The following is a 20,750-nucleotide window of genomic DNA, read 5'->3' as shown; positions in this document are numbered from 1 at the left end:
TCGTGCAAACTGTAACTTGAGTAAAAATTGTGATATCTTAATGAAACTTGGAACACGTGTTCCTTGGCACCATAAGAAGGTTAAGTTCGAAGATGGGCGGAATCGGACCACTGCCACGCCCACAAAATGTCGATAACCAAAAACACATAGAGAGCTATAACTAAGCCATAAATAAAGTTATGAAAATAAAATTTGGAACATAGGATCGCATGCCCCCAAATATGTTTTTTGAATATATCTTGTAAACCAATAAAGCTATATAAACCAAACTTTCTGCAGTCGTTTTTTTTACCCGTTTCCTTATACAGTCCAAAAATGAAAGAAATCGGATAATAACCACGCCTACCTCCCATACAAAGGTTAGGTTGAAAATGACTAAAAGTGCGTTAACTCACTAACAAGAAACGTCAGAAACACCAAATTTTACATAAGAAATGGCAGAAGGAAGCTGCACTGAGATTTTTTTTTTTAACAAAATGGCAAAAACCATATCTCAGGAACTACTCGGCAGATTTCAATGAAATTCGGTATATGATATTTTATTGACACCCTGATGATATGTGTGGAAAATGGCTGCAATCGGTTCACAACCACGACTACTTTCTTTATAACTCACTTTTGAATTCCATCTAAATCCTTCACTTTATAATATGTACATTAGGAACCAATGATGATAACGAAATAAAACTTTACACAAATACAGTATATGATCTGTGGCATCACTTGTGAAAAAATTGTCGAAAACGGACTATAACTTTTCAAGGCCCCAGATATCGAACATGTTGAACTCAGCGCCTAAGGTTAAATTTTAACCGAACATATGGGTAAATCTCTCAGCTAATTTAATGTAATTCAGAGGAAATTGTTTTCTTCCAATAGTGTGTCTCTGTTCCAAAAATTATTAAAATCGGGTCACAACATCACAACATATACCTAATTATAGGTTTTTCAAAAATTCGTTGGCCTCCAATCTGCATATATGTATTGATTAATATGTGAGATATCTTAGCGAAATTAAGTGAGTGTATAGTCTTGGATATAGTGTACCTTGCTGGTGAAAATGAATGAAATCGGTTCAGGAATTTCCGCAGCCCTCATACACTATATAGGACGATTTTCGTTATTCTATTAAACTTTATGCCGAATTTATTTGTGCGTTATTTTAATAAAATTTCTTCAATAAATTGCGAGAGTATATAATGTTCGGTTACACCCGGACTTAGTCTTTCCTTACTTGTTTCATTCACAATAGTTAGGATTTTTCCAAAAAAGTAGTTGGCAATAGCGAGAAACCCCATTTTGATAGATAAAAATGTAAACAAACCAAAATTTGAATTCATGAAATTCTATCGATGTGCAATAAGGCAATAAAAATTGTATCCATATTTATCTTGAACATCCCGGATCTAATAATGATTGTAGATTGCTTAAAAGGTCAGAACATTATAGAAAAGCGGCAAACGAAAGGAAAATTTGATTTTTAAATTCAACCGTTTTGTTTCAAATAATTTAAATATCTGCTGAGAGTTCGGGTTCGCATTTCCAACACAATTCATTTTTAAGCGAAAATATGAAATAAGCTAAATGCGTTTTATTTGTCCATGATTTAGCTATTAGCTGGTAGTGTTTAAATAAAACACGCCTACTATTTGTAAATAAGCTAATGCCCATAATGCCCGTAAATTAATAAAGAAATTAGTGTTGAAGCACGGCAACTAGTTGTAAATTATCATAAAGACAAAAAACAGCCCTAAGTGATATAGGAAAACTAGCAGGACATCAAAGTCAATAGTTCAAACAATAATTCGGAATTATAATCTAACGAAAATGTATACAAAGCAATCCGAGGTAAACCGCCTAGACTTTCATCACGAGCAAAGCGTCAAATTTTGGCAGAAGGTCGGGGAAAGTAGAGTTTTTGCTATAGAAATTGCGAAAACCTATAAAATCCTTCTGTACGTCCTCCTAAAGGGCTGTACCGATTTGAAAGAAATTATTTGTGAGGCATCAGGTGGATTCGAAAATGATTTGTAATTAATTTTGTATTAAATTTTGTTCATGTTTTATATTCGCCAAAAATAGATGGTGCCAATGCTACTGTATAGAAACCGTCTAAAGGTATATAAAATTGTTTTTGATTGGGAAATGTTTTATTACTGGATGTAGCTACTGTCGGTGTACCAACTCTTCAATCCAATTATTTTATTATGTCGCTCATTTACATGAATAGTGTCATAACTCAAAGAACACGATTTTTTTTGTTTAGTATGTATAAATGTGCCCAATTTCATCATTCATATTATATACAAACTCCATTATGATGCGTTGAAAAATAACGCGTGAAATAAGAATGTGATGTTATTCAACTTGTTATGTTGCATTATTTTTTAAACACAACAACGACACATTGCAGTTGTGCCAGAATGAAGCATGCTTCCTTTCAGAAAGAAATACATATTTTGTGGTACAATAATATTTGTGAAAAGTTAATTAAATGTTTCATGTTGCTCTTTTTCCGCAAAAGCGACACATTTAACTTATGAACACAAAATTGATTTATTTAGAGGGTCACGTTTATGCCCAAGACAAGCTTTAGTACACTATATTTAGTACACTTATGCTCAGACTTTTTTTAAGTATATTACAGACCACTAGTTTATTCACTAAACTTATGGCATTTTTCTATATTCGCTAAATAAGAGACAATTGAAAACTTTAAACCACTCTCATGAAAAATCGAATTTTTTGAGTTGTGACACTATTCATGTAAATGAGCGATGTGTGTTTCGTTTAATAATGTTTTTTAATATCCTAATAGCTTGAAATATCATCCAGGATAACGTCTGTCGGCTACATTAGTGTTTCATAATCCCTCAAACTCAATGTTATCTAATACTGAATTTGTGATATTTTGATTAATTTTGGTAAGAGACTATTATAATTGGTTCCCAAAAAGCAAAACACATACAAAAAGCTTAAAAAAAAATTAATAAATTTCCCTTCAATTACGAAGTTATTATTTTTGTTTTAAGAAAATTTCTAATCAGCTCACTGTTCGATTGCACGAGCCTCGGGCAGAGCGAAATTATGAAAGTGCAAGCGAACGCAAAAAGGAAATGGCTGGTGGTAGGCGGGCAGCTGTTCAGCCGAAAGCAATATTCTTGCAAAGCAGCACTGTCAGCTGGGGCGACCAAGTAGTAGATATTCACTGCAGCCGCTGCGTACTGCGCCTATAGGAAAGAGCGCGTGGATGTGGTGCATGCCGATGCGTCCGTGTTGCTTGTTTGAACGACTGAATGGCGATGCATCGCGCTTATGGATGCATGTGTAGTTCTGCTGCACTGCATTCTCACACACACACTCACCAACTGCAGCGAACCAACACAAGCGGACAAGTGCGTGGAAGCTCGATGTAATATATACATACAATTATGTGCTTGTATTTATATTTAAATGTGGTTGTATGTATGTGCATCATATGGTTAATATGAGAATATGCCCAAGTGCTGCACACACTTATGTATATAATGCATACTTACAGCCATTCATACCAATGTACTTGTTTACATATACACATACATACATACATGCATGCATGCAAATACATAAATGCCAAGCAATGTGCATACGACGAACGTGTGGCCGCGAGAGAGGAAGAGAAATCAGGTCAAGGCTTGTCGGCATAGTAGTCGTCGTTCACAATTTATGCTTTGTTGGCTGCATTATTGCATGTTGTTATTTTGTTTTTTGCAATCGCTGCGCTGCGGCAGCCGCTGTGCGTTTACATACACTATGCTTTTATTGCTACTATTGTAGCTAGCACTGTTGTTGCTATTATTATTGTTGTTGTTGTTCGCTTTACACCGCTGCTTGTTGCTGTTTACGAGTAAGTTGCGCTGGGTTGCTTCATAGTTGTTGTACCCATTCTTTAACTCCTCCAGCTAAACACACGAAAGAGCGTACTACGCATTTGGCTGCGAGTGTTTGCGGCCGCCTCACTTGAGCTATAAAGCCGTGTATCATTGCTCTTTGCGTTTTGCTGCGTTGCTGTGTTGGTGCGGGTGGACCCGTTGTTTCGCAAACGTAATGTGCTTACCACTACTTACAAACACGTATGTATGAAATTTTGTAAGTAATGCTTCATTGCAGTATGCAAATAGTTGTTTTTGTTACAATAGCAATTAACAATCTATGGCGCTTGCGGTAGTGCACACGGTAAAAGACGTCACGGCCAATAGTTGGCAGCTTTTCTAGTGTGAAACGACCAAAAGGTCAAAGAAATGAAAATGTCTCTTTACTTTCCAACAGAAAACGCATTCATTACCAACACCTAAAGATTTTGTTGAATTAGGAAAAAATTATTTATGTGGATCTAAATGATATTTTTCTAAAGTTTGAATACAGAGATATGAAGTTCATCTTTATATATAAAATTCTTATGTACGTGAGTATGTCACTGAACTCCACCTAAACGGCTGGACCGATTTGAATGAAATTGTTTATGTGTCTTTAGCTAGATTCGAGAATGGTTTGTAGTAAAGGAATATAAAATTGGTTTTGATTGGGAAATGTTTTATAATTGGATGGCGCTATACTTGAAATATTTTTTGACGAGACATACAAATGAAATCGATTTTTATTTCTCTCTACTTAACATTTATATTATTATTATTTTTTAAATATATGTATATTTCATACACACATACATATTTCAATTTTCGGCACATTTTGTTATAATTTTTTTATACATTGTAGTTGGCACGTATTACTTAATGCAGATTATGACAATAGTGTTGCTAGCTCACGACATTCTCGATGTTTCATCGCGTTGGTTAAGACGTTTAATTATTGCAGTTATTTATGGCCTGTCACCGGATGAGCCCTTCAGACAGCAAATAACAATAAAATGAAGCAATTCAAATGAATATTTCAAAAGGTATGTATGTATGCACATATATATTAATGAAAATAACAATAACAGACGAGACAAAACGACGACAGCTCATGGAGCATGCCATACAGACATACATATGTTCATATGTATATATGGTAGTTTACGGTACGTAAACTTGTTGCGGAAGTGTTTATTGCACATACGCAGCGTACTACCAGTTCGTAAATGGTGGCGCTATAACCATTTGGCTTGTACTGTGACCTTTAAATGTTTTCAGCAAATAGCTATTGAGGAACGTTGAAATTCTCAGCGTTGAATTGGCACACCCACTTTTTCGTGCATCTAACTGTGCAAGCTTCGCTCTTGCTGTTATTGCCAATATGGCCCATTTTAACTACTACAAGCCACTCTCCTACCTGTTTCGTGGTTTCCTTATCTGATGTTAATGGAGTGTCTTTGTTTTGTTATTTCGCTTATTGCTGCCGTACTATTGCAATTGTTGTTTTTGCGGAGTTTGCAGACGCTTGTTTTCGTTGTTTCGTGTTGTTTATGTTGCGGGTGTTTATTTGCGCGGCATGAGTTGCCGTTACCCCTTTACTTGGGTGTTAAATTTTGTTGTACTCAACACGCTTGATTCGGTTACATCACATTTTGGATTGTAGGTCAATGAATAAAAAACTAGCAACGGTAAAAGCAAAAAATCAACATCAAAACTTACAACAACCACAGGGACGAAAGATAGCGGAGCGCAAAAAGAAAATTGTAAAACCTGAACCTGAACAAGTATTTGCAATATTTTGCATGTGTATACATATATATACATTTCTGTTTCGCTTGAAGCAATTACACGTGCGCAACTGACGGGCATTTGACTGCTTATACCTTATACGCAGGGCCGCTTGGAACGTGCACACTATTTTGCCGGAGTAGTCGAATGCGTTGCTTATGTCGCTAATGCTGGGTTCGAAACAAAAACATATTTCCAGCATGTATCAGTTATCCCAATTAATGCCATATTGTTATAAAAACAAGTGTATAAAATTTTTCAGCTGTTCAGACATCGTCTAAAACGAGTTGAAAACAACATTTGTCACATACCATGAGCGATTCTCTTGAAAAATAGTCATTTGTTTCACACTGGGTTCAATCAAAGCGGATTGGACGGAAGAAAGTGCTTCACGTTGACTATAAATCAAGTAATAACATTCAAAAACTCCAACTCCAAAAAAAACCAAAAAAATATTGCCTCATTGAAAACTGCAGGCCTGGAAAAATCACCCTTTGCAATAATTACTGTTTAATATTCTTTAAATAAATAAAAATTAATAAAACTACCGGAAAATGTTAAAAAAAATACAAAACACCGTGCAAAATAAAACTGGATTGTCCAATTATATGGAAACCTTATTAGATAATAACAATAAGCATCACATCAATATTGAAACTATCAGCGGAGAATTCAGAATTATGTCATTCATAACACTATATGCCAAAATCTACCCAGCCTCCAAAATCGATTCTAAGATTTTAAATTCTAAGTTCGAAAAAAGAACTTCTTAAAAAATATTATTAATAACAGGATATAACTACTAAAAAATTCTAAATATGGATATAATCTAATATAAAATACGATATAAAGAATATTTTATTTATTTCGAAGATCAAACTTTGACCCTTCATATCATCAGTCTTATGAGGTTGACCGAAAAGATGTATACACCATTGAGTTATAGGAAAATGTAGATTATATCCAGCTGAGTGGTGTACAGTGTAATTGAATAGCCAGGGACTATGAAGAATTTTGTATCATCAATGAAAACTAATTGTTTAAAAACATAAGAGTACTAAATACGAAGCTTAATAATAAAACATGGAAAAATACATTAATTTATATAATAAAAATATTAAAATATTTTTTTTTAATTTTCGTTAAAACATTTGTGTAAGTACATACATATAAATATACATGTGTGTATCACTGAGTCTGCTATAAAAGAGGATCAACCCTGCCAGCCAAAGGTGGTGAAAAAGCTGGTTAAACCGAAGTTTTTTAAACCCACAAAAGTGGTAAAAAAAGTGGTGAGTTTGCCATAGGCAGCATAGCTGCTTGTGAGTTTTATAACCACTATTCCCCTCACACGTACGAATACAAAAACAAAACATCCCAAACGTGTGCGTTGGTGTTAGTAATTGAAGAAACATGAGGGGAAAGTGGTTAGGCCTGGCTGGCAGGGAAATTTATTGTTGCTACAAGTTAAGTGTGCTTGTATGTGTGTATACAATTCTATATTTGTCGATGAACTTCAAGTGAGACACCGCGAGTGAAAGGAGAACGGAGAGCAAGCGACTAGCAGATATATTAATATTTGTTTCTAATATAATATCCTCCGAAATCATTAAACTGATTTGGCTTATATTTTGAAGATTCGAAAAATTCGAACCATGGCCACGCCTTCTACTCATATAATATCAAATCGAATATCATTACTTTATTTTTCTTTTATATAAATTATATAAACTCCAGTGCAGCATTAATATAAGGATCTTCGCCATCTCATTCTTTATAGGGCAGTCATATTTAGTATTATTCACACTTTTTGTATCCGCGGGATCCGTTTACTTTTCTATTTCCGCATTATGTCCATATCGAAATATTTGGCACTAGATTGCTTCGTTATGTGCATCCACGAAGTATGAGTAAATATATACATAACAGTTTGGCGATAAGATGTTTGCGTATGTATGTATGTCTGTTTATATTCACATATGTACATATGTATGTATATTAACCTAAACATGCAATTTTTTATATATTTCGATTTGTGCGCTTCAAAAAAATATTGTTATTCCTGCTTATTGGTGCTTAACTAAAAATAATTTATTTATAATATACACGAGTTCTGTGTTCAAAACAGCAAAACACATATTTATGTACATATGTATGTATGTATATGAAAAAATATAAAATTTCTTCGAACAAACAGGGAACGAAAGGGAATACAACAAACAGGAACAGCAGCCAACTCAAACGATATGTAAGAGCCTACGTGTGTGTGTGTGTATGTGCGCAAGTATGCCTGGCTAAAGGGTGTTGGGAAGAGAGAAGAGTGCTGCATTATTTGTATTCAGCCAGTTATTCCATCAATTAGCTGGGGCACCAACCAGATAGGCAAATAATTTCGGCCACATGTACACACGTTGGTAAGAATGTGTTTGTTATTTATTTGGTGGGAGTTCGGAGATGGCGTAAAGTTGCCGTCATATTTGCTTTGGCTGAAATATAGTTCCTGTTCTTTGAAGAGCCACTGACTCGGCATTAAAGTGTGTGTGTGTGTGTATAATTGCTTTCAATTGTCTTGATACATGCATACATACACATATACATTCGTCGATGATATACAATGGCGCTGTGTGACGAAAGAGCGCCATCGACAATAAAGCGAATTTTTTTGTTGGATTCTTCGATAAGTCGTCGGTGGTAGCTGCAGCAGCGGAGTCAACGCAACGCTACTTGGCGTTGTTGCTGTTGCTTAATCGTTGCTTTGTTGTTCCGTTTGGCTGGCAGCGCGAGTGTGAATGCGCGCATTTTGGAAATTTAGTCTCAAGTTCAAGGTCTTTCGGATAATATAAATACATACATATGTACACATGTGTTCAAGCATGCGGACTGAGAGAGCACTTTTTGGAACATTTTTTTGTTAATTATTGTTGTTATTGCCACTTTTTGATGATACCACGGCTGATTAGGTTTTATTATATTCGGAATTGTATATATATGTATATATATTTATATGCATACATATGTATGTATATAACAAACATCTACAGCGATGTTTGCAAAGAACTCTGAGCGGCGTTCACGCTGATTTGGAGAAATTTCGCTCTCATTTATTTTTCGATTTCTTCACTCAACGCCTACATTAGCGACTAAATAAGAGTGTATACTTATGCATTATAATATGCCGTATGGATATACATATGTATGTATGCATAAACAATTCTTCGTGTCTTCCGCATGATAATGTATTCTTTAAATGTTTCTTTGTCTACATTGTCTACAAATATAGAATACGGGCTTTAATGAAATTATAATAAGAATTTCTATTTGGATATTCGTATGTTTGTATGCAGCCATGCCACAAATAGGTGTATCAAAATTCTGTGTATAACTCCTAATCTCGTCTTCATCCTTAAAGCGGTATGTTCAGAATTTCTCAAAAAGCGTATATTATTTGTTGTTTGAACGAATGTATGTATGTATCTGCAAATGAAATTGGTCAAAAAAAATATTTCTGGTTTTAATGGCGTTAGCGTTGTTTTTATCATATTTTATATTGAAACGACTTGTGAAAATTTCTTGCGCAAAAAATCGTGTTTGCTGACGATACAGTTACAAGAGATAAAATCATATCTCCTTAACCGGATCACTTTCTCATTTAAAAATAAATATAAGTATATCACACAAAAATGCGTATATTTGTGCTTAAATATATGGATGAAGGAATAATTTTAAGAACGCAAATTTCTATTCATTTCATTGTCTTTATATATATCTTTTATATATATATCTTTTATATATATATACATTGTCTTTGAACATCTTTACATTAGAGAATTTATAATTTATTGAATTAGAAAACCGCGTTCCAGTAATTTTAAACTAACTCAGGACTATTTGTATACTAATTCTAGAGATTCATTGAATTCAATTTCCGACTTTTGCTTTATGACACATCTGATAAGTTATTTTACGGGAGCTTGAGCCATAAGTAAAAAAATTATATTCTCCGATTTTCGAAGTTAGCCTCCAAAATTGAAATATTCGATATAGATACTAAAACATTAAAAAAATAGATATAATCTAAATTTTCTTCTTAATTCAATAGTATATAACACTTTATAGTCAAGCGTATATTCGGTAGAATGCTTTTCAGTCGCAGCCTCAAAAGCATTACAGCACGCGATGACTAACGCATATTATGAGTAGGGAATAAAACCGAACTGTCAAACTATTTAGTCTACAAAAACACACTATCAAATAACTATATGTATGAAACAATAAATAAATAATCCAGCTAGAGTCATAGCAGCTAGCAGAGGCCAGCAATGACTATGAACTCATATATGTACCTACATATGTATGTGCATACATACAAATAGCATAGTATCACAAAAGTAAAAGTGTATATAATGCTCCCAACCTACCTCAAGAAAATTTTTGTTATGTTTGAACATTAGTCGGCTCGGCTTCCAAGTTGGCAGCTAGCTTTCTGTCTGCCTATAGCTAACTTTGCTATAGTCTGGTGAAAATATTACTCAGTACTTTTCCCCAAACATCTCTACATTGTGAGTACCGGCAGCGCGGCACAGACAGCCAGCACAATAAACTGCCGAAGTTGCGTCAGGAAGACAGTGAGCCCACTCTAACCCAAAGTGCCAATCCACAAACTACCAACTTGTACATAAGCTCATTATACATATATGTACATATAGTGTGTGTATGTATGCATATTATATAGTGATGTTTGTATTTGTTGCCATTGCTGCTGTTGCTGTTGCTCTTGTAAAATTGTTTGTTGTTGACTTGTTGTAGGCCTTTTTCACTTTTTCACTTTGTGGGGGCACAAACACACACCCAACGATTACCCAGCAAAGTCTGCTGCCATTTGCTTTTGTTTTGCTGTTATTATTTTTGCGAACTTCACACACACACACACACACACACACTCAGACACTCTTGCGCGCATTCACTGGGTTTCTGGCTGACAGGCTCACAGCGAGTCTGTTGGTTGGTTGTCTTCTTAGCCCGCTTTTCGGTTTGTTATATAGATCAAGTCCAACATTTATAGCAGCACAGTCACCGTCGACGTTGGCGCCTCGTAAAACGAAATGTGCTATTTATTGTTGTATCTTGTATCAGTTTGTGAGGTTAGTTGTGCGTTGTACATATTCTGCATGTGTACACTGGTGCATTAGTTTATACTTTCCGTGTGCACATTTCCTTTCAATTTCAGCGTGGCACAGGCCCAATAGTTTTGCTGGCATGTGTGTGTATAGCAGTTTTCCTCCTGTAATATGCCCTGGCAAGTGGGGCACAAACTATTACTGCCTTCGTTTTAGCCCGAATGGAAGACACACACGTGATCGAGAGCTATGTACATGTGTGCGTGCTTACTTAAACTTCGGAGGGGAACGGAAAATGTCGATGCAAACAAACATAGTAGGATAGCCCAAATTTTAAAGACTAACTTTAGTGAATATTCAAAGATTTTGTTCAACAACAGTTAAGTATTATGAAACAAAATTGAATTGCAAAATTGTTTCAAATTAAACCAAATCGAAATTTGTTTCTTTCTGCTTGAAAATCGCAAAATATTGTCGTTAATTTGAGACCCGCTTGCAAAACTTGTAAATATTCTTCAGATGTCGTGTATAATACTTTTCCAAAAGTTAATAGTTTTCAAGTTTTTTGTGAATAACAATAGGTCCAAAATAATGATTAATAAAAATAAGCAAAAAAGAGCTAAGTTCGGGTATAACCCAAATTTTTATACTCTCGCATTTATTTATTTAATTTTATTGAGATATTCCACAATTTAACCTACATATATAGAAAGTGATTTTCAATAGGGACGCTACACAAGTAGACCGATAGGGACAGCCAACGACGCCATATTTTTCCCCCTTTTTTGGCATTTTTCTCCGGTAAGGTTTGCCATTTGGATATTATTAAAATTTAACACCGAAATTCTGAGTCAGTGCCCTCAACTTTAAGAGAGCTACGTACACAATTTATGGTCGTCATAATCGTCCCGTCTAACCGCTCAATGGTAAATGATTTGATGATATGGACTTGGACAGACGGTATCACAAAAAATCGATTTATTGAAAACCAAGTTTGGTGAACGTGTTATCTTACGAAAATTGGGTCTGGACTTCTGCAAGCGTGCCAGTGGTGGCTTTGCAAAATAAATCGGCCGTTTTTATTTAAAACAAGTAAGGAAGGGCTAAGTTCGGGTGTAACCGAATATTTTATACTCTCGCAATTTATTGATGTAAAAGTTCTATAGAATAACGAAAATCATCATAAATAGTATATAGGGACTGAGGTAATTCCTAAACCGATTTCACTCGTTGTCACCACCAAGATACAATATATCGAAGACTATACGCTCACTTAATTTAATATTACTTATAATTAGGTATATGGGATCTGGGAGAAGTTATGACCAGATTTTTACCATTTCAGGTACAGAGAGAAACTGTTGTAAAAAAAAAAATTCAGAGGGAATGAATTACATAAAAATATCTGAGGGATTTACCTATATTTTCGGTGAAAAATTAACCTTAGGCACTGAGTTCTTCATGTTCGATATCAGGGGCCTTGAAAAGTCATGGTCCAATTTTGACAATTTTTCCACAAGTGATGTCACAGCTCAAATACAGTATTTGTGTAAAGTTTTATTCCGCTAGCTTCATTGGTTCCTTATGAATACATTACAAAGTGAACGAATCAGATGAAATTCAAAATTGAGTTATATGGGAAGTAGACGTAGTTGTAAACCGATTTCGCCCATATTCCACCCGTGTCATCAGGGTGTCAAGAAAGTGTTATATACCGAATTTCATTGAAATCGGTCGAATAGTTCTTGAGATATGGTTTTTGACCCATAAGTGGACGATGCCACGCCCATTTCCCATTTTGTAAAAAAATCTCAGTGCAGCTTCCTTCTGCCATTTCTTATGTAAAATTTGGTGTTTCTGACGTTTTTGGTTAGGGAGTTAACCCACTTTTAGTAATTTTCAACCTAATCTTTGTATGGGAGGTGGGCGTGGTTATTATCCGATTTCTTTCATTTTTGGACTGTATAAGGAAATGGCTAAAAGAAATGGCTGCAGAAAGTTTGGTTTATATAGCTTTATTGGTTTGCGAGTTATATACAAAATACCTATTTGGGGGCGGGGTCACGCCCACTTTTCCAAAAAAATTACATCCAAATGTGCCCCTCCCTAATGGGATCCTATGTTCCAAATTTCATTTTCATAACTTTATTTATGGCTTAGTTATGACACTGTATAGGTTTTCGGTTTCCACCATTTTGTGGGCGTGGAAGTGGACCGATTTTGCCCATTTTCGAAAGCAACCTCCTCAGGGTGCCAAGGAACATGTGTTCGAAGTTTCATTAAGATATCTTAATTTTTACTCAAGTTATCGCTTGCACGGACAGACGGACAGACGGACGGACAGACATCCGGATTTCAAATCTACTCGTCATCCAGATCATTTATGTATATATAACCCCATATCTAACTCTTATATTTATTGGTGACACAAACAACCGTTAGGTGTACAAAACTATTATACTCTGTGCAACAGGTTGCGAGAGTATAAAAAATCGTTTGTTACGCTCTTATTGAAAAACCATTATACTCGACCAAAATAAAGAAGACCATTACATATAGTAAACGGGGGCTGTGGCAATTCCTTAACCAATTTCACCCATTTGTATCATCAAGCTATGTACCTATTATAAGAAAAATATTCCCTCTGAATTTATTATACTAAGCACTGATAATTTTTTACGCCATCTGGGTTAGGAGTGGTTGTGAGTTAATTTCGTAAGATTTCAAAATATAAAATCAGGATTAAAAGAAAATATTATGTGCAAAATCTGATTCAAATTGATTTAGTTCCTGAGATAGGGGTTTTGACCCATAATAGAGTATTTATAGCACTTTACGAGTATAACCCCCCAGGCTGCCAAGAAACACGTCTACCAAGTGATAGACATTAATATACATATGTGTCTCAAATTTTATTCTAGTTATCGCTTGCACGGACGAATATACAGACATCCGGATTTTAATTTGTCTAGTCAACCTGATCACTTTGGTATATACTCGTATAACTCGAACATCAAACTCTTCCATTTTTATGTGTTAAAAAAACAACATTCAGGTTAAATGAATGTGTTACGGAGTATAATAAATAGTATTTGCTTTATTCTTTGAACATGACCTTGGTCTCATCCACTTCTAAATCGATCTATATTTTGGAAATAAGGTAGTTTTTGTTTGGTATTCCTAGTTCAAAAGAATTTCCTTACAAGTCGAAATGATATCGAAATTTATTTTTTAGATAAGTAGAATATATTCCTATACATCTAGTTTTAGGGCCCACCACAAACGTTTGCAGACTTTACAAAAGTTTTAGGTATTAATGGAGTATATCGAATTTTGCTTTTTATACTCTCGCAACAAAAGTTGCTAAAGAGAGTATTATAGTTTTGTTCACCTAACGGTTGTTTGTAAGTCCTAAAACTAAACGAGTTAGATATAGGGTTATATATACCAAAGTGACGAGTAAAGTTCAAATCCGAATGTCTGTCTGTCCGTCCGTGCAAGCTGTAACTTGAGTAAAAATTGAGATATCTTAATGAAACTTGGAACACGTGTTCCTTGGCACCATAAGAAGGTTAAAATGGGCGGAATCGGACCACTGCCACGCCCACAAAATGGCGATAACCAAAAACACATAAAGAGCTATAACTAAGCCATAAATAAAGTTATGAAAATAAAATTTGAAAGATAGGATCGCATTAGGGAGGGGCATATTTGAATGTAATTTTTTGGAAAAGTGGGCGTGACCCCGCCCCCAAATAGGTTTTTTATATATATCTTGCAAACCAATAAAGCTATATAAACCAAACTTTCTGCAGTCATTTCTTTTCGCCGTTTCCTTATACAGGCCAAAAATGAAAGAAATCGGATAATAACCACGCCCACTTCCCATACAAAGGTTAGGTTGAAAATGACTAAAAGTGCGTTAACTCACTAACGAGAAACGTCAGAAACACAAAATTTCACATAAATGATAGCAGAAGGAAGCTGCACTCAGATCTTTTTACAAAATGGGAAATGGGCGTGGCATCGCCCACTTATGGGTCAAAAACCATATCTCAGGAACTACTCGACAGATTTCAATGAAATTCGGTATATAATATTTTATTGACACCCTGATGACATGTGTGGAAAATGGATGAAATCGGTTCACAACCACGACTACTTTCTTTATAACTCACTTTTGAATTCCATCTGAATCCATCACTTTATAACATATACATTAGGAACCAATGATGATAGCGAAAACTTTACACAAATACAGTACAGTGGCATCACTTGTGAAAAAATTGTCGAAAACGGACTATAACTTTTCAAGGCCCCAGATATCGAACCTGTTGAACTCAGCGCCTAAGGTTAAATTTTAACCGAAAATATGGGTAAATCTCTCAACTAATTTAATGTAATTAAGAGAAATTTGTTTTCTTCCAATAGTGTGTCTCTGTTCCAAAAATTATTAAAATCGGGTCAAAACATCTCTTAGCTCCCATATACATAATTATAGGTTTTGCAAAAATATCATCCCCTAGCTCCCATATACCTAATTAAAGGTTTTTCAAAAATTCGTTGGGCTTTATTACGCATATATGTATTGGTTAATATGTGATATATCTTAGCAAAATTAAGTGAGCGTATAGTATTGGATATAGTGTACCTTGCTGGTGAAATTGAATGAAATCGGTTCAGGAATTACCTCAGCCCTCATACACTATATAGGACGATTTTCGTTATTCTATTAAACTTTATGCCGAATTTATGGGTAAATTTGTGCGTTATCTTAATAAAATTTCTTCAATAAATTGCGAGAGTATAAAATGTTCGGTTACACCCGAACTTAGCCTTTCCTTACTTGTTATATTTTACATATATACATATATACATATGTAAATACTCGTATTAGGTTTTTTCGACAGTTTTTGCACCAGCTAACCCACTGCCCAACCTTCTGACACTAGTACGGGCACGACTTACTCGCAAATAGACATTACCAAGAAGACTGGCAACATTTTGTTTACTACCTAAAATAATCGATAAAATTGTTGAGGTGGGTTAGGAAACTGTTACGCGTATGAAGCGAGCCAACACACACATGAAATAATTTTTGTATGGATGCATATATGTACATGAGCTTTACATAAAAATATGTATGTATGTGTTTATATGTATGCTATGGAGTTGAAGAGAGGCGCGTACCGCTGCTTTCGTTTAATTCGGCTCAGTTGCGAATGCCACCAAAAGAAAAACTGAACAGACATCTATATGTATTTATTTATATGCATACATATGTACACAGTTAAATAGTATCTACATGCAAAAGTGCGAGTGCCAGTACGTGTGTGCCTATTAAAAATGCGGCGGCAAGTCTTAGTTTCACAGCGGAAATTACGATATTTCAAACTACAATTTTGTCTGCTATTTTTTTCAGTTTGTTTTGCTTTGTGTGCTTTTTCCTGCTGTTCGTCGTTTTACTTTACACAAAAAGTACGAAATTGTTGCTAGTTAGTTGGTCTTTAGACTGGCTGACTGGCTAATGGTCTGGATGTCGGTCTGCCCCTATATTTCACTATTGGGTTAGCTGGGTGTTAGGTACGGCGATTCGGCGGTCGGTCGTCGGTCGGTGGTTGGCAAATTCAGTGGTTTCGTCATATTTTCCTGCTTAGCTGGAAAATTTTCAATTCACTTATTTATTTATTTTCCCATTCATGCTTAAGTCACGGTGTCGAATGAATACAATGTTGGAAGTGCATAAAAACTTTAAATTTAGCAACTATTGTACGACATACATATCTACTTATTTACACAATTTCGAAATGTTGAAAGCTGTTGAAAAAGACCGATATGTTAGGCAAAGTACCATATCAAAATTGAAGAGGAAGGTAAACAAATTAAGTATCTTATAAAGAGAACAAGAGAATTTGGCTTTTAAAATTATCGTTATTATTACTATTCATTAGAATGAATAGTATCTATAACTCTATTAGAAATGAAATCTCTAAATTTCGGCATTCCAACGTAGTCTGCAATACTTTTAGACTCATAGAGTCATGCAACTGACCAAGCTAGATGATTTTTAATTTATACCATACTTATCATATATAATGAAATAATTAATTTTTACAATTTCAAAATATTTTTTTCATCCATTCAATGCCAATCAAAAAGTGCCGATCAATATGATATTATATTTAATTCAAAGACGCTTGTTTGCATCTTTATTTAAAAATCTAAATTATCTTCTTTCTTGAAACTTACAGTATCGCTTCATTAAATTCTTCTTGTATGCTGATCTTTGTTCCGCTTTCAGTTGAGCATGCTCTCCTTCCGTTACACCAGAGCCCGAATCTTCCGATTCCGTTTCCGAGTATGCACGATCGCGGTTGCGCAGCGCCGTTGCATTTACCGACAGATCCAATGGACTATCAGTGTCATCCTCTTCTTCCTCCTCGCTATTATAGTTCTCCATAGAGGCTATGCCATCCTCTTCTCCAACAATATTTTCATCATCGTCCTCCTCCTGCATCGCATCTATTGGATTGCTGGTTTGCCTTTCTAAGCTTTTTCTACGCTCGGGCGTATCACAGATACGCTTGGCCAAAGCGTCCCCATCACTTTGACACTTGCTGGTGATTACCGTGCGACGCACCTGCTGACCCAACTCGCCGAAAGTTTCACGCTCCTTATCAGTTTGCGAAATACTGTGACGATTATGTTCATATGTGACAGACGCGCGGTCCGTGTTTGTGTTGGAATATTTATGTTGGCGCAAATGATTGTAGAGTACCGTAAATTTCTCGGGACAACTAAATAGCCGCCTATTGCTTTCGGTAGTCGATTCGGCGGTAGCGAGTGGTGGTGAAGCTTGCGGACTGGATGCTGTGGACACGTTACTATCGTTGTTGTCGTTGGTGGCAGGTGATGTTGACTCTGGCAGCGGGCTTTCCCGCATTTGCGTTGTGGACTTATGTGATTCTATGGCACGAATTAATATTTGGTCCCCTCTGCTGTTGTTAGGCGAGCGCCAAGTTTGCTCGTTGCGTTCGAGTTCGAGTTCGAAACTTCTATTATCCTTGTCCTGTTTTGCAGGTGGAATGCAGCAATTTAATAACTTCTCATCATTTGAGCTGCTCCTTGTACTGGCGTTTGTAGTGGCGATGGTGGGCGATGCCAATGGGGAAACACTCTTTTGGGACAGTGCCACCGGCGAGGGTGAACGTGTCGGTGAAGACAATGCATTCGATGCTAGAGATGCGGACGATGACAGGGATGACACTGAGGATGATACATTGTGCGTGGATTGTGGTGAGGATGGTATGGGCGATGAGGAGCCAGCAGAGGATAATGCTGTCTGGCTGACGAGCGTGTGCGCTGCGTTGGCTGTGACCAGATGTTGCACCATAATCATTATGAGACTTGATTTGCACTACGCTCCACCACCAGTGAATTTCGTTACCGATTATTTCACTACGATTACTAATAGTTAACGGGTTTCTGCTTATCTAGAACTGTTTTGCGGTTTTCTTAGCTAAACAATGGCCTTCATTGTCCAAATTTGCCATTGAACGCAATTAATTCGTTGAGATGATGTTCCTTCGCCATACAAATTTTTCGTTTAAGCACCGATAGGTCTTCTATATAATATAACAAATTTTTTCTAAATTGTGTTAACATTCCAGAAAAACACTGCACCCTTGCAAATATATCTTTTATATTTTCTACACCAAACAATATTTTTGCTTTTGTTGTTTTTAAGAGTTTCCACGTCAACGTTTGTTTTATTATTTAGTAGCGTACATTTAAATCTAAACGGTTTTGAATTGTTATTTTTTAAGGATAATTAAAATCAATTTAACATCAGCACATTTTCGGATATGACTTCCAGTTGAATTGTGTTAATTTAAAATTTGTGTTGCACTAATGTGTGTCATTGTTGTTACTTCTGCAATTTTTTGTACCTGAGCGTTGTCAACATTTACGATTTTTGAGGTATTTTGTTAGTTTTGTACATTTGGATAGGACGTTTGATTCTGAAAAATTATTCGTATTCAAGTGTTGAATCCTTAAACAACGCCAAATTTCATTTTTAGGATAGAATATTGTTTTGTGAAATTGTCACATTTTAAAATATACTCTATGTACAAAATGTATATAACACTTAAGGTAAAAATTTTTAGATTTTCTGTTTTTGTTCGGAATGCATGTCTCCGTGGTGCAATTAATTGAAGTTTAGTATACCAGTGGTAGTTGCTTGCCCAACTTGCGCGGTCTAATTTCGGCAGGATGCAGTCCACCAATTAAAGAATGCACACCCGGGTAGCCGGAATTCTCGCGTGAATTTGAATTAACTCGAGTGTAGTACAATTCACTTTTTACTTTGATTAGCATTTATAAGTTTAGCTGCACCTGAGAAAGGTGTTGCTGGTTACTTTTATTTCCGCGACAGTGCATCCGGGCATTCATAGAATACACATCGAACAAGCAGACACTATTCCACGATTCTTTAACTTAAAGAAATCTCATTTTCATTTCACATATGTACAAATACAACTAGTTTTGGAGACACATATACTATAAATGTTGTATTAATTGTATATTGAGTTTGACTACAAGTGCAATCGCAATTTGCGAATTGCAAATCGTTTCAGTTCAGATTGTTTGCTGGCAAGTTTGTTGAGATACCATACGCGAATTGCAATTTTTCTGTTATTATTGTTATGTCGAACGCAAACGTCGGTTATCTCTTACGGTATCAGCGAAACTGAAATTGTAGTTTAAACTCTAAGTCGATTACAGTCGAAGTAACAAAACGCTGTAGCTAGCGACCAGCAAGCAAGCAACTGCTACGATTCACCGACGACGACAACGAAAACGAAAACAGCAACAGAAAAGCAGCAATGGCAACGCCAACGACAACGACAACGACAACAGCAACAGTGTAAAGGAAACACTTCGTGTATACACAGTGGCACATATATATGCAGTCGCATTTTTGGGCAACAACAACATCCATAAGTTGGGGATGATGACGACACGACGCCAACTACAGCACCAACATCAACGACGAAGCTTTCCGATTTGCACCACTACCTACATACACACAAACACACACATATGCAGGCTTTAATAACTAAAATGTAGAAACACACTTGTGTATACTTATATTTGTTGCTAACACGGCAAAGTCTAGACACACTCGCATTAGCGCTCCACTAGTCTCACACGCAGCATGCATTTCGTAGCATGAGCGCAGCGAGCAATGAGCGCCAGACGAGCGCAATGCCGACTTTTGTGGTCTTCACGACTGGCTATGTGTTGCAAACCCCAAGCAGAATGCCCAACATTCGCTACAGTCAAAACTAAACAGCGGCACACGCACATACATAAATATATGTTTGCATATTTGTAAATATGTTTTTTGTATTTACTTATCAAAATATTTGTGTTGAGAGCGGAGTAAGATTTGAATGATGGAGAATTCGATAAGAAAATGGGGAGCACAGTAAACAAATTCAAATACAGTGTTCTAGCCACTGTAAAATGTCTAAAATTATGTCACGCAAAATTTATGTCAAAAAAATTGTGACATATAACACACAACAAATTGTTATTTTCACACATATCTTCATATTTGTCAAAGTCAATATGTGAGTTTTAATAATGACAGCGTGTGTGTGTGTTTTAAAATAATAATAAATGTTTTTAATAAAATATCTTTATTAGGTAATATTAATACTTTTTATATCAATCAATTAGAACCTGATTCTTTTTTCCGCATTTCCGGTCTGGTAAAACTTAGTTTGTTCTATGCCGAAGCGATATCGATCCAATTTAAACAATCTTGGATTTTCAAAAAACATATTAAATGAATTTGAAACTAATATTAACGAAATTGAAGGAAAACTAGTTTCTTTTTCTTATCTTATTTAATATTGTAATTCTTTTAGTAAAACTAGAGATG

General features: G+C 35.6%; 1 protein-coding gene across 1 annotated transcript in view; it reads right to left on the bottom strand.

Annotated features, from left to right (window-relative positions):
* Positions 1-20,261, bottom strand: part of LOC105211529 (ecdysone-induced protein 74EF) — a 29,172-nt gene extending 8,911 nt beyond the window's left edge. Inside the window, exon 1 of the mRNA XM_011182997.3 lies at positions 17,048-20,261. Coding sequence (XP_011181299.1) covers positions 17,048-18,197 — 1,150 coding nt within the window. The 5' untranslated portion in view covers positions 18,198-20,261. The remainder of the gene's footprint in view (positions 1-17,047) is intronic.
* Between the last annotated feature and the right edge of the window lie 489 nt (positions 20,262-20,750).

Source organism: Zeugodacus cucurbitae, chromosome 4 (assembly GCF_028554725.1).
Source record: "Zeugodacus cucurbitae isolate PBARC_wt_2022May chromosome 4, idZeuCucr1.2, whole genome shotgun sequence".
Taxonomy (NCBI): Eukaryota; Metazoa; Arthropoda; class Insecta; order Diptera; family Tephritidae; genus Zeugodacus; species Zeugodacus cucurbitae.
This window is presented reverse-complemented; position numbering and strand designations above follow the sequence as displayed.